Genomic DNA, 15,153 nt, shown 5'->3' with positions numbered 1-15,153 from the left:
TTATTGCAGTTTATATGTTGGGCTCTCATTCTGTCTGGACTTGCACAAATTTGCCTTTTTCTTAGTCTGCTCATCCTTCGGGCTGCGCACCACCCACGATCCCCTCCCTTTGCTCCGGCTCCCCCTTTCTTTCGCTACCTGTCTTCCACCACCTCTCTACGCGACCTTTCTCGCCCTTCTGGGCTCTTCACATTAGCGTCTCTGAACCTCTTTATGTATCTACCTTTCTTTCTCCCTGTCCCCCTCTTTATGGATCTCTCCCTGTCTCACTACTTCTGTGCCAGTCTCTCTTCATCTCTCCCACAGTCCCCACAGTAGGAACAAAGTCACGATGTTTGCGCAGAACATGCCTCGCGTCACCCCGTCCCGGACCGCGACATTCCACCGTGCCCCTCCGCGCATTCCAACTGCAAACAAAGAGTTCCTCTCCCCCCTCCCCCACTTTTCCCGGTCCCAATTCCTGAGAGATGTAGTAGCAGCTGCCCAAACTGCCCCTCGGCCGCCTCTCGCCTCCAGTCGGCGGGTCTCCACGTCCAGGACAGTTAGCATCAGCAGCACCCACCCTCGCCGGCGTACGAGAGATCCCTGCGCAGACACCCCCGTTCCTCTCGCACACAGCGCTCCGCCCCTCCCGGAAAGTAGATCCGGCCAGGCAGACAAAAGTTTGGGAGAGAAGTTCGGTCTGTGCTGAGTGTGAGAGCGAGGGGGGCGGGGGCCGGGGAGAGTGGGGCTGCCGGGCGAGTGGACGCGTGAACAGACAGACCTGCGGACGGGACAGCCGCGGCCGTAGGCCCTTCTAGCTCCGCTTAACCCCTGATGCGCGGGGGGAAGCAGCCCCTCTCGCTGGGGGATGCTGCGGGATTCCCGGCGCCGGGCATCCGGGCCGCCGGCTAAACCCCTGTGCCTACCCCGTGCCCCCGGGGAACCGGAGTCCGGCCGCTGGGAAAGAGAAGCGGCCGCCGAGACGCTGCAGGGTGCCGGGCGGGGAGGGGGCTGGAGGCCCCAGGCCCGAGGGCATGGAGCGGTTAGGGGAGAAAGCCAGTCGCCTGCTGGAGAAGTTAAGGCTCTCGGACTCCGGCAGCGCCAAGTTCGGCCGCAGAAAGGGTGAATCTAGCCGGTCTGGGTCTGATGGGACCCCCGGGCCGGGCAAGGGGCGCCTGAGTGGGTTGGGGGTTCCTAGGAAATCAGGGCCCCGTGGAGCTACTGGGGGACCTGGGGATGAGCCGTTGGAGCCAGCCCGGGAGCAGGGCCCCCTGGACGCTGAGCGGAACCCGCGCGGCTCCTTTGAGGCGCAGCGCTACGAAGGCTCCTTTCCCGGGGGGCCGCCTCCCACCCGGGCCTTGCCTCTACCTCAGTCATTGCCCCCCGACTTTCGGCTGGAGACCACGGCCCCAGCCCTAAGCCCCCGCTCCAGTTTCGCCAGTAGCTCAGCCAGCGACGCCAGCAAGCCGTCCAGCCCCCGCGGCAGCCTGCTGCTGGACGGGGCGGGGGCAGGCGGAGCCGGAGGTAGCCGACCCTGCAGCAATCGTACCAGCGGCATCAGCATGGGCTACGACCAGCGCCACGGCAGCCCCCTGCCCGCCGGGCCCTGCCTGTTTGGCCCTCCCCTGGCTGGAGCTCCAGCGGGCTATTCCCCTGGAGGGGTGCCGTCCGCCTACCCGGAGCTCCACGCTGCCCTGGACCGACTGTGCGCTCACCGGCCCGCGGGGTTCGGCTGCCAGGAAAGCCGCCACTCATATCCCCCGGCCCTGGGCAGCCCCGGAGCTCTAGCCGGGGCCGGAGTGGGAGCGGCAGGGCCCTTGGAGAGACGCGGGGCGCAACCCGGACGACACTCAGTGACCGGCTACGGGGACTGCGCCGCGGGCGCCCGATACCAGGATGAGCTAACAGCGTTGCTGCGCCTGACGGTGGGCACGGGAGGGCGAGAAGCCGGCGCCCGCGGGGAACCCTCGGGGATTGAGCCGTCGGGTCTCGAGGAGCCGCCGGGTCCGTTCGTTCCAGAGGCCGCCCGGGCCCGGATGCGGGAGCCGGAGGCCAGAGAGGACTACTTCGGTGAGTGAGAGAAGTGGTTAGGGACGGGACGGGACCCGTCACCGCTTTCGTTCCCCACTGCCCCGACGGCCCAAATTGCCGGCGCCGGGAAGTCGGAGGCGGAGACGCGGAGCTAGAAAAGAGACAAGAGGGATTTCCCCTTCCCACCAGGTCTCAAATGGACCAGGGGTTCCTTATTCCTGCTACTCTCGACCCCCCTGATTATCTCGTGAGTCCCAGTTGAAGCTTTAGAGCCTCCGTTTTTCGTGGTAGGAGGCCTCGTCGGGAGGGGACCAAGTGGGGAGTGAGAGCATCCCCCCATCCTGCTCCCCCCTTGGCGGCGGTGCCCCTGCAGGCTTCTGCGCGCCGCTCCCCCACCCGGGCCCAAGCTCCGCCCGCAGGAATTCGGGGAATGCGCGGGTGGGGGGCGGGGCGGGCGGGCCGCGTGCGTGCCGGCTCCTGCCCGGGCGCTCCAGGTGCCCGCGGGCGGGGCCGGCCGCGCGGCGCGGGGCGGAGGGTGGGGTGCGGTGGGGCGGGGTGTGTGTGTGGGGGGTGCTGTTTGCTAACACGCGCGGAGCCGTGGCCGCGGTCGGGGAAATGGAGCCTGGGAGGGAGGTGAAGCGCTCTGGGACGGAAAGCAGGGACCCTGCCGCCGGCTCGTCCCAGTCCTGCTGGCTTGCTGCGTGCGTGGGCATTTAAGCGGAGACCTGGCGGTGTCCGCTTCTACTTTCCCCATCCTCCGGAAGTCTGGGCAGAAGCCGTGACCACCTGGACACTAGCATCCCTAGCAGGTTAACGACCCTGTGTAACTGCCAGGAATAACCTGGCCTTCAGTTTGGGCCACAACCTGCTCAGAATTCAGGCTAGAAATGGCACGTTATTTTCTGCCGCTGTTAAGGAAACCTGGTCCCTCGCTCTCTCCCGCACGCGATTACCTTTAAGGAGTATTGATTGATTATATGTCTCAGCTACCGGGGGATATTGGGATCTTGAAGGATCTTTTTAGCTAAGACCCACAGCCACCACTTCGTTATATAAAGAAATGCTAATACGGTGGGAAGAAAAGAAATGGAAGGCCTTGGGCCTCTCCTCACCTTTCCCACCATCCATGTGTCTGCCCTGGACGCCATGCTCTAGACCTCTATGGCTAGAAATGGGGAGAGGGAGAGGAACCTAGCCAGGGAGGGCAGGTTGAGGCGGAAGTTGAGAGGTAGCAGGGCTGCAGGCCGACAGGGCCCTCCCTGCCCCGTTCAACCCCAATCCTCCCATCCTAAGAGAGGAAAACCTAGAGTAGATGACGCTTTGGTCAAGGGAGACTAAGTGACCAGGTCCTTTTAGCAGTTTCCTTTTGGGGCCCATGAGAAGTGGCAGTTAAGGGCAAAGAAGTCTCTTTGGCCAAGCCATCAGAATGAAAAGGAAGAAAGGAGCTTGGACAGAGTACAATAAAATGGCAGGAAGAACCTAGGTGTGGATATGCTGGGTTAGAGGAGGCTAGGTGGACATGTCTGAGCAGTTTGCACCTGTCTTCCCATAATGTCCAAGGCTTCCCAAAGAAATGCTTCTGATGGGCCCCCCTGGCATGGCAATCTTGGCTCAGTCTTATGGGCATTTTGACCCCAGAGGTAGAGGCTTTTTCTCCCTGAGAGTCAGGTTGCCTCCTCTGACAGAATTCCCAGCCTGACTGTACCCTCCTACTCTGGCCCCTAGTTAGGGGCCCTCTTCCTTGGCTCCAGCCTTGCCAGCTGCCAGAGGGTGGGAGCAGGACAGGCCTGGGCCCATCAGTCGCTGCAGCTGCTGCACGGGCTCCCAAGCCCCTGGGCAAAGACTGGGATGGGCCCCAACAGGCAAGGAGTATGGCAGTGTGCCGAGGGGGAGAGGTGGGGCGGGGTGAGGCGGGCCCGTTGGGATCTGCTCCCCAAAGACAGGCCCTAGCCCTCACTCATGAGCCTGGAATTGGGGAGTGGAGGGAGGGAAGAACACACCCAGGAAAGGTGGGTGCCAGAGCCAGGTGTATGTATTTTAGGAGGGGGGGTGTCAGAGAAGAGCAGTTCAGCTCTGTCCTTCCCGTGATAGATTTCAGGGAGACCTTAGGGATTCTGTCACCCTTCCCCCACCTTCCTGTGCAACCTCCAGTGCCTGGAACACACCCTACATTCTTAGCAGCCACCTCCCCACAGGAGTCATGCTCACATGGTCCCCTCTGCATAGGGCCCTCTGCTGAGCCATATCCGTCTTTCCATCCTTGGAAACCTAGAGGTGTGGAGCAGTAAGAAGTCATTCTGAAGCCATACAGCAGCTCGTTTTACGGATGGGGAAACTGAGGTCCCAGAGAGGCTTTCTAGGCCTCTAGGAGGCCACTGCTGGGCCATTATGGACTGGCATCTCTGACTCTTTGTCCCACACAGTGCAACGGGGGTCATACCCTTGCCTGTTAGTCTTTTCTCCCTGACAGAATCTGCACATTTGCAGGTCAAGGACCATATTTTTGACTCTCTCCCAATTTTCCACAGTATCGGGCACCATATTTTTGTCAGGCACAAAATAGATGCTCAGAAAATATCTGTTGATTAATCAGTAAACAGGGATGGGTCTGCTCAGCCAAGACCTTGCTGTATTCCATTTCTCGTTCTCCTCTCTTCCCAGGAGGGAGCCCATCAAAGGAAGTCTGGGACTGGTGGTCCTCTGGAACAATCAGGAAAGAGCAGTCAGGAAAGATCCTGAATCCCTGGTTTTGAGCTGGGGGTGTCGGGTGTGATGCTGACAACCTCTTCTCTCCCCTCAGGCACCTGTATTAAGTGCAACAAAGGCATCTATGGGCAGAGCAACGCCTGCCAGGCCCTGGACAGCCTCTACCACACCCAGTGCTTTGTCTGCTGCTCCTGTGGTGAGTGGACCCCTAGGCCTTGTGCACTGGCAGGCTGAGGCCTCAGGCACGCCCCACACGCATACACACTCTCAAGGGCCCGGGGAAAGCAGAGCTTGTGCCTCTTCGGGTCCCGCCCCCATGTGTCTGGTTGCCCACTGCTGCCCCACCTGCCCTCCTCTGGCTCTCCAGCCCCCATGGTGCGTCTGCTTTCTGGGGTCAGCCCTCCCTTCCTCCACTCAGCCTCTTTTCCTCCCCTCTGTTCCTCCCTCTTTCTTCTGCCTCCTTGCTTGCCCAGCCTGGACTCCAGCCCGGCCTCCTCGGCCTCTCCTTGGTGGGGTTTGGTCCTGGGCAGTCTGAGTTGCCTGGGGCGACAGTGAAAGACTGGAATGTGGGAAGGGTGGGGGTGGGCTGGGGGAGTGGGGAGCCCTGGGGGGCGGAGAGAGGGGGTTTTCTCTTGGCTGGTCAGAGTTCAGCCACCTCGCTGGAGTGCAGGCCACAGGGCCATGCCAAGCTGATGACATCACGCTCCAGGAATGCCCGCCACTGTTAGCTCAGGAGGCCCGCCTGGGGGGGGGTGCTCCCAGGGGCTTCAACTCCGCAGCCCTTCCCTCACCTCCCTCATTACCCCTCCCCACTGCTTGCCCACTCTTGATTCCTTTGCTAAACCTTTAATCTCCTATCTCTGCCTGTCTGACTCCAGCACTCAGCTTTTCTCTCCCCTACTCCAGCCACCACCAGCACCCCCGCCCCCTGCCGCCCCCCACCTCTGCCTGGTTCTCTTAGGTTCCTCCATCTGTCTGTCCTGTGTATAGGGCCTCTTCTGGGTGTGCCTCTTTCCCTCTCTGTACCCGCGCTGTGTCTCATGAGTTTCTAAGTCAGCTTTTCCAAACCATTGGGCAGAGGTGGAAGAGATTTTGATCAGAAGAGGGCAGAGGAGGTGGCACACTTGCCCGTTCTCCACCCTGGGTCTCACTCCTCCCCTCTCCCTGACAATTTAGACACCCTGGAGCAGTTCCTAAGTGTTGGTCACATGCCTTGTCTGCTCACAGAAGATCCTGGATTCTCTGGGTTCCTCTAAGCTTGGGGGAGCAGTCTAGTGCAGGGGGGAAGGGAAATGACTTTGCTCCCAAGCAAAGCACTTTGTCCCCAACAGTAATGCCAATATTTCCTGACCTCTACTGAGCCTGTCCCTGGAAGAAGACAGACAGGGCTAGGAGAGCAGGATGGCTGTGCATAGGCAGAGGCCCTTCGGTTGGAAGGTCCCAGAGGGCAAGGCCTGCAACAGAGCGACCCCCACCCTGGGCATTGGATGGCACCTTGTTCAGAGCTCCTTCACCTTGCACCCCAGCCTGGGGTTGGCTTTGCTCTCCCTGGTGGCTCCGCATGCACTGGATAGGGGGGCACTCATCGAGGGAGGGCGGGATCCTAGAAAACTGTTGAGGCAGGAACTGGAGGAGCAGCGAGCAGAGGAGAGGGGAAGTTGGCAGGAATGAGACCAAAGGAAATTGGAATTGCGCCAGATGGGATTTTTGTGTAGAGAGGGAGGACACACAGCAGTGAGGAGCATGGGCACTGAAGTCCAGGTTTAAATACGTCATGCGACATTGGAGAGCAGTGACCCTGGGGCGGGGACGCCCTGTACACGGACCCTGGGATGGCTCCAGTCCCTTGTCTGCTGCTTCTAGGGCGAACTTTGCGCTGCAAGGCTTTCTACAGCGTCAATGGTTCCGTGTACTGTGAGGAAGATTATCTGGTGAGTGAGGGGTCCCCCGGGCCTGGAATGGCTCCCATGCTGGCACCCCCCCTTCTTGGCGGCTCACTGGGGTTCCACCCATCAGGTCGTTCTCTACTTATAATATCCTCCCTTGGTCTTTTCTTTGTCCCTAGTTTTCAGGGTTTCAGGAGGCAGCTGAGAAATGCTGTGTCTGTGGTCACTTGATTTTGGAGAAGGTAAGCAAACTGTCGTCAGCTGAGACTCTCTGAGGCTGGGGGAGCTGATGGGTAGAACCAGGGTCTAAGTGGGTACTAAGGAAAGGTGGAGGGAGGAACCCTATCACTGCATGAGTCGCTTTCCTCTCACTCTTCCCCAGAGCAACTGTTTACAGTGGCTTCCCTCTGCCGGTGGGGTCAAGTTTGGACCCCTAATCCTGCCATCCCCAAGCCTCTGTGATCTGGTCCCTGCCTTATTCTGCACGCACAGCCAAGCTAGGAGTGCGGAGTCCTGGGTCTTAATCCCCTTCCTGCTACTGGTTGGGCTCAGTTAGAACTCAGGGTTGTTGTTGGGTTTTTTTTTTCCATATGAAGGAGGAATAGGATTAGATCAGTGGTCCTCAACCCTAGCAGATCACCTGGGAAGAAGTAAAGAATATGACCAGTGCCTGGGTCGTCATCAGAGATTGTGATGAAAACTTCTGCGGTGAGGCCCAGGCATTGATGGGTTTTACAAGCTCCCCCGGTGATCCTAATATGCAGCCTGGGGTGAGAACCACTGTCCTGGATGCTCTCTAAGACCGTTTTCAAGGTTTCTGCTTGTTTTTTGTTTGTTTGTTTAAGATTTTATTTATTTATTTGACAGAGAGAGAGATAGCGAGAGCAGGAACACAAGCAGGGGGAGTGGGAGAAGCAGACTTCCCGCTGAGCAGGGAGCCCGATGCGGGGCTCGATCATGGGTCCTGGGATCCTGACCTGAGCCGAAGGCAGCCGCTTAACGACTGAGCCACCCAGGCACTCCCCCTGCCTCTGTTTTAAGAGTCCTAGGCCCCTCAGATTACATAGCATTGTTCTGGGAGGAGGGCAGGGAGTTGGATGAGGTTGGGGGGCAGTGGGGAGCACCATGGGTAGCTGGAGAACTGAGACTAGAGGGAGACTGATTGATTCTCCTCCCACCCCGTGAGCCAGATCCTGCAGGCCATGGGGAAGTCCTATCACCCAGGCTGCTTCCGATGCATCGTTTGCAACAAGTGTCTAGATGGCATCCCCTTCACAGTGGACTTCTCCAACCAGGTGTACTGTGTCACTGACTACCACAAGTGAGTCTACCCCCATGGGATGTGGTGTGGAACTGGCCTCGGGGGTTCCCCAACCTCAACTCCTCTCTCTCTGCCCTCTCTTTTTCAGAAATTATGCTCCTAAGTGTGCGGCCTGTGGCCAACCCATCCTCCCCTCAGAGGTCAGTATGTCTGGGTTCTCCTGCGGGGCAGACAGTGCCGCTGCCCCTGGGAAGGGGATGGGGACATACGGCCCGGCTTCCCGCGGGAGGCGGTGGTGCTGAGGAATGTACTCTGAAGATTCCCGTGTGACTCTGCTCTCAGGGTCACCACCCTGACCCTAACATCCGGGCCTGGACATGTCTGACAGCCTCACTGGGCCCAGGCTTCATCCCGTCTCTCCCAGTCCAGAGGAGGAGACTTCCTTTCTTTGAGGTCAGGGTCACTAGATCCCAGATGTAGGGGCTAGAAAAAGGTGGGAAGAATCCTCAGGGCTGGTAGGAAGATGTCGGCAATGATTTATGCTATGTGTGCTACACGTTTGCCTAGGGAGAGAATCCAAAAGCCAGTGAGGAACCAGACCCTACTGGATCTCCTCGTCCCCAGCCTAGCTTACTTTACTTAGGCTGCCTGCCCCTTTTCCCTCCGCACAGCTCGGAGAGGTAGGTAAGGCCAGAGCTGCTGGACGGAGGGAAAACTGTGAGAGGACATGCCCTTCTGGAGGCAGCACCAAGGAAGGGGAGGGGAAAGCTCTAGGAGGACTTGCAGAGGCCATCTCAAAGCTACAGACGATTGCAGAGCGCTCTCTCTGGAGGCCCTCCGTATGATCTTCGCACTGGGGTGGGGAGGGGCCCGTAGCGGGGAGGGCAGAATCAGGGTTGTGCTACGCTCATCCCACGGGGGTCTGCATCATTTCAGGGCTGTGAGGACATTGTGAGGGTGATATCCATGGACCGAGATTATCACTTTGAGTGCTACCACTGTGAGGTGAGTGCTAGGAGCCGGGGCTCCTGGAGGAGAATCTGGAGCAGGGGAACGGGGCTGGGGGAAGAGGCATGACCCTGGACTGCCCGAGTCTGTAGGAGAGGTCTGAGGCATGGAAACCAGGAAGGTACTCCGACCCGTCCCCAGTATCTCTCCCGTCCTCCCGTCCTCCAGCCAGGCTCTCTGGTCCTGGGGGTTTAGTCCTTTCTGCATCTGGCTTCCCCAGAGGCAAGACTAAACTGGGGACTCCTGGTAACCCCTGCAGATGGGAGGCCGGCTCATTATTTCTGCTGTAGCAGCGACACCTGCTGTCCCACTGAGGTATTTTCTCGGGCTTCTCTGGGAGTCCGTCGCTTCCAACCCCACCCCCTTTCTTCCAGTCCTTAGGAGGCTGGTGTGGAGCAGGGCAGACTCCCAACATGTCCGAGGTGCCCGGGCTGAGGTGAACTAGGTGTCCTTCTTCCCTAGGACTGCCGGATGCAGCTGAGTGACGAGGAAGGCTGCTGCTGCTTCCCTCTGGATGGGCACTTGCTCTGCCACGGCTGTCACATGCAGCGGCTCAGTGCCCGACAGCCCCCTGCCAACTATATCTGAACTGCGGTCACCGCTGCTGCCTTCGCCACCCCTGACAAAGTCCTCTGGCCAGAGGGCCCCTCTGAGGCCAGCCGAGGCCAGGAACGTGCTCCCAGGTCAGGCAGAAGAGTCCTCTGGGGAGGGCCCCACGGGCCAGAGACCCAAAGATACGACATTCCAAATGGACTGTGGAGAAGGACCCTTCCGGTTGCCACGGTGGGGCGACCGGCTTGCTTCCCGCGTGCACAGCCTGTGCTGTAGCATACACTCAGGCGTGCGCAGGCAGGTTCCAGGACTTTCTAAAGGTCTGGTTTTAGTCTGTATCTCCAGTATCCGTTTATGCATAAGCCAAGCAATGTTCTGGCTTTGGATTATAGGAAGAGAGGACATTATGAACACTCCTCACTCTTTTGCACCCCTCACGTGGGTCAGATACGGGGTCAGCAGGTTCTTACCACAGTATCTTATCTCTGTATCTGGATGAAGAGGTGGAAACTGGACCTTATTCATGAGTTGTTTCTTGGTGACCTTCTCTCTAAGGACCAGGGGAGCCGCTCACCCCTGTGCTGGGAAGCGGGGGCAGCTCGGGTGGACCTGCTGCCTGTGTTGCATGTCTCTCAGGGACTCACGTGGGCCTGGGAAGGCCGGGTGGGTGCCTGTCCTGGGTTCCTCTTCTCCTCGGCTCGGGGACGTAACGAGTGGGTCTTTGGGGGTGGAGGTTCCAGGCGAATGGTGCAGGAGGCCTCAGGCTAGGCCACGCGCCCAGGTGCGGGCGCACGGAGCCCTCCAGCCCACTGTACACACGCAGAGGCACACTCGCTCTCTCACTCCCTTCTTCTCAGGACACTGTCATCCCCGTCCCCTCACAGGAGCCCACCACTCCAGACCTGCCACCCTGCAGAGGGATCCAGGATTCCAGCCACTGCAACTCCCAAGCCCTGAGGTTCTGGGGAGCCAGAGGGGCGACACGCTTTGACCTGGCTCTAGTCCGTTTGGCTAAAATTGGTCCCTTAAAGCCAATTCATGGAACATTTACACACTTCAACTTCACTGGTTTTTTTTGGTGGGTTTTTTTTTTCAGTGCAGAAAGGATGGTTTTATTGAAAGCGCGGGGACAGGACCCGTGGGCAGAGAGAGCTGCCAAAGTTTACGTCACTTAATGACCAGTTTGCCAAAAGCTTGGTTCCATCTGGGGAACCGTTTAGGTGTTCACTTAGGTGTTCTATTATGTTTTGGGTGTTTTAAGGATTTATATCTATTCCTCCAACAGTACTTCTGAGTTATTGCCAACATAAATTTATCAAATTTGCAGCACTTTGTAAATGAGATTGTTTCCTACTTTTACGGACATCTTTTCCTATGTTACCTACTTTTCCAACATTTTTCAAAAAAGTTTAAAGTTCCTAGCAATAAATATAATTAATTGGTACGGACATTTTGTGTATCATTTTTTGTGTTTCTTAATCTAATATCCCTTTACAAATTAGATGCCTTGGAAAACGTAATGGAGCTCATATGATTTTGATGCTTTGGCCTAACTTCTGCATTCCTGCTGTTAAAAATGCCAATGTATTCTAAACAAATGAACAAGCATGTGGCATATTCAGTTGGCTAACAATTAAAGGTTACATAGACAAGAGCAATAAAAAGTGAAAGGGTGACTCTGCTAAATCCTTTTGAAATGCTGCAGATTTGATAAATATTTGAGACTAATTGTCTCTAGGTGAGTTGGTTTTAGGCAAATTAATCTGATAATCTTTGATCCTTAGTCTTCATTCTTTGTCACTAAGAGTTTCATACTGGAAATGGTGACTCCTGAGAACAGAAATTCCGCATTTAGGGGTTATTCTAAGGTGGCTGTGTCAGCCAAGCTGGGGTCGCAGAGAAGAGGCCTGTGCATGAGGGTATGATTGAGAGGAAGAGCTCACATTCATACCACTGACTGCCGGAGGGGATGCACTTTTTGGAGTGATAAATGTTCTGAAACTAGATAACCTGGTCTACAGCTGGGATTGCTTCTTCTGAATTATTATTATTATTAAATAAGTGAATACAAAGACTCTGACTGGGCAGTTTTCTCACCAGGCCGCTCCAGGACTGGGAAATCCAGGCAAGCACGTATAACTTTACATCCATCCTTTCTTTGACTCTTGGGGGTCGTGTCCGCTCCGACCCTTCGTTTCTAACTCTGATTTCAGCCTCCCATCTGTTGCTGACTGGCTGATTCCTTTCTGGGTCTATGCTCATCTGTGCCAGCCCTGGGGCTTCCCAAGACTTCTTGACACTGGGGCTACTCTCTCCTTCCTTCCCGAGGAAAAACAAGTGCTAACATCTGATGAGGACAGGCCCAGGGAAGGCAGGCCGTGGCAGTCTCCCAAGTGTGCCCTGCATTGCAAGAGTTTGCCTTCTTCCTGTTCGCTGGGAGACTGCTCATCTTTAGTCGTTCTGTTTCATATCTACAGCTGATAGATTCCTGGGGCACTGCAAAGGATACAGCAATAAGCAGACCTTGTTTGGCCAACTAACCACCTGATTTTCATCAGCAGCCACTAGGCCTGAGATGGGGAAAGGGGGAAATGGAAGAATTACAGATCCATTTTGTGTCTCTAGATGAGAATCACAGTATAGGGGCCGACTTCGGCAGTTTGCTCTGGTCAGCCCCGTTCACCACAGGCCTGAATGTGGTTTGTGAAGAATAAGGCTGGTGGTGGTTCTCTCTCTGCCTCACTCCTTAGAGACCCATTTCCCCCTTCACCACCTGGAGCTCTCTAGGCCAGGGAGATGGTAAGATTCCATTTGTAATCAGGCTGGAGACTGTCCTCAGTCAAGAAAGTAGAGAAAGCTATTTTCAGGCACGTAAAGCCAGCTGGAGGAGGTCCTTGAGATTGTACCTATAAAGAAGGGATAACAAGAGAGAAAGGAGGCTGATAGAACTGAGACAAAAGGATTGGAAAAACCAGTGAGCAAAAGCATTTTGTTGTTTAGAAGGATCCAGACCCCAGAGTGGGCCTGGGGTCATTCAGAGCCTAATGTGAGGGGGCTCCATGGCAAGGGCAACCTCTGTCCTCTTCATTCTCCCTCACAGCCAAGGAAGACCTAAGACGGCCTCCGCCATGCCAATTACTGGTGTAGAGCCCTCGGGATATCCACACTTGGCCCTGGTTGTGAAGGACTGAGGCTTGACCTTGGAAACAAGAGCAAACTGTCATTGGGACGGATGGATTAGAGCAGTCTAACTGGTGTTTGAAGAGTCGTCCAAGGCAGATTCTGTCCGCCTAGGCTTAGAAAGGACAGCACTGCCCCATGTGAAGGGAGCCAGGGAGCTATACAAGCAGGGAGACATGGCTTAGGAGGAACATCCAAAAGGTGCAGGTTCAACTCGTATGCTTAGAGCCGAGCGGGGTGTGACTTTAGAGAGAACCCAGTGACCTCATTTTACCAAATGAAGAAACAGAAACAGTGATAAGGGCACTTACCCAAGGTCATGCAGCTGGAAAATGACTTTCCCGCTTTTGAAAACTAATAGAGAGCTTCTTTCCCCTCTTCCCTCCCACTCCAGCCCTCATCCTCATCACAGGGACTCCCATAGCACAAGTAAACTGTAAATTAGATCAGCCCTTCATTATGATAAATAACTAGGGAAAGTTTTAGTGGGAAAGCCAGGGAATCCAGGAGACAATAAAAGCACGTTAGGAGAAGCAAAGGAAAGACGCTGCAGGACAGTCCCTGCCCTTGAGGAGGTCACCGTCTAGCCAGGGAGACAAATACGCACATCAAGTGTCTGAGAAGATTACAAGCAACATGTCACCAAGTGCAAAGTAATTGAGTGTCACAAACAAAAGACCTAATGCTGCAGGGGACAGATGACAAGGGGGAGACTGTTGGACTTACACTGTGGATCAGAAGGTGGCGGCCCATAGACAAATCCTGCCCCCAAATGCATTCTTTGGCCCGCTGGGAGTTATTTTTCATAATATTAATTTGAACCCTCATTGAGGAGGGGGAAAAGGCCAGCTAACAAATGTAGAAAGAATGACAGAATTGGAAGAACAGCATTTTGTGAACTTGAATACCTGATTGATCCTGGCAAAGATTATTGGAGTTAAACGATAAGTGAAACGGTTGGTGGACAACTGGACATTGTCAAGTAGCCTCTCAGCACATGGTCTTGGCATCACCCTTTCCTGGAATGATCTTGGTGTCACTAACCAGTCGACCAGTTCTGGTGTGAGGCAAACAGAACCCAACCTAGTGTATAGTCTAGCTCCTCCCTGCACCCCCCCCCCCGAGATGTTAGATAGAGTTTACAGTTTACACACCATGCCAGGAACAGAGAAAGTAAAAGACGCTAAGAGGAAGCAACTAGACAAACTTAGGAAGGGAGGCGTTCTGCAGGACAACTGGCTAACTCTCTTCAGTAAGTCAGTATGATTTTTTTTTCTTCCTTTTTTTTTTTTTTTTTAAACTTAAATTCAATTAGGCAACATATAGTACACCATTAGTTTCAGGGGTAGAGTTCAGTAATTCATCAGTTGCATATAACACCCAGTGCTCATCACATCAAGTGCCCTCCTTAATGCCCATCATCCAGTTACCCCATGCCCCCACCCACCGTCCCTCCAGCAATCCTCAGTTTGTTTCCAAGTCAGTATGATCTTCAAAAAATTCAAAACTGCTAGATTAGAGAGACTTAAGCTATCTAATAATGATACAATGTGTGGTCCTGGATTCCCTATTGGTTTAAGCAAATTGCTATAAAAGATATTTGGAGGGGCGCCTGGGTGGCTCAGTCGGTTAAGCGTCTGCCTTTGGCTCAGGTCATGATCCCGGGGTCCTGGGATCGAGCCCCGCATCAGGCTCCCTGCTCAGCGGGGAGTCTGCTTCTCCCTCTCCCTCTGCCTTCTGCTCCCCCTGCTTGTGCTCTGTCTCTCTCTGTCAAATAAATAAATAAATAAATAAATAAATAAAAACTTAAAAAGAAAAAAAGATATTTGGAGTCAACTGGAAAATTTTTTTATATGGACAGGGAATTAGATGAGGTGAAAATTTACTGAGATGGAAAGGTCAAAATCATTAACAAAATGCCAGTTACGAAACCAGTACAGGGGACTTGTGTTTTGTTTCCAAAGTGTCTATATATGTATGGAAAAAAAAGAACTGAAAGGATATGCATTAAGGTGTTAACAGTGGTGATCTCTGAGTGGGAGAGTATGTTTTATTATTGTTGGCCTGCATTTTCTATTTTTATACAATGCACGTGTCCTGCCTCTGTAGTAATAATAAGCTGTTGCAAATAAAATAACTGGTTGCCAATATTTACAATTCAGGAGATTTCACATAAAAATCTGGATATTGTATATGAAGAGTGGGATTTCTAAGGTTTTTTGAATAATCAGAAGATCTGTCACACACACCCCCCTTCCAGTCTCACAAGACAGCAAGTATTTGGAACCAAGTGATGGCTGCTCCTCCTTTATTGGGTGTATGGTCTCCTTTCATTTTTCATAGTCCCTACCACCCTGTGTGCTTCATACACCGCTTACCTGCCTGGCTTCTGTAGACTTTTGATGATTTGGATGATCCTGATGGGCTCCCCATCCATAGAGCCTCCCATTAATAATCATTTGAAGGTATCAATAAATTAGTTTTGAAATGCTGCCCAAGAAAAGCATCCATTCCAGAATTACCTATGGCTGGGTTTGTTGTTGTTGT

The 15,153-nt window shown here is 54.6% G+C and overlaps 1 protein-coding gene across 1 annotated transcript; it reads left to right on the top strand.

The window, feature by feature from the left end:
- The first annotated feature begins 720 nt into the window (after positions 1-720).
- Positions 721-13,890, top strand: AJUBA (ajuba LIM protein). The gene is made up of 8 exons (XM_032404734.1): positions 721-2,052; positions 4,814-4,915; positions 6,583-6,650; positions 6,785-6,847; positions 7,796-7,926; positions 8,015-8,066; positions 8,803-8,871; positions 9,337-13,890. The coding sequence occupies exons 1-8, from the start codon at positions 1,017-1,019 to the stop codon at positions 9,460-9,462; spliced, it is 1,647 nt and encodes a 548-aa protein (XP_032260625.1). The 5' UTR covers positions 721-1,016; the 3' UTR covers positions 9,463-13,890.
- The last annotated feature ends 1,263 nt before the right edge of the window (positions 13,891-15,153 follow it).

Source organism: Phoca vitulina, unplaced genomic scaffold (genome assembly GCF_004348235.1).
Source record: "Phoca vitulina isolate PV1807 unplaced genomic scaffold, GSC_HSeal_1.0 scaffold7, whole genome shotgun sequence".
NCBI lineage: Eukaryota > Metazoa > Chordata > Mammalia > Carnivora > Phocidae > Phoca > Phoca vitulina.
This window is presented reverse-complemented; position numbering and strand designations above follow the sequence as displayed.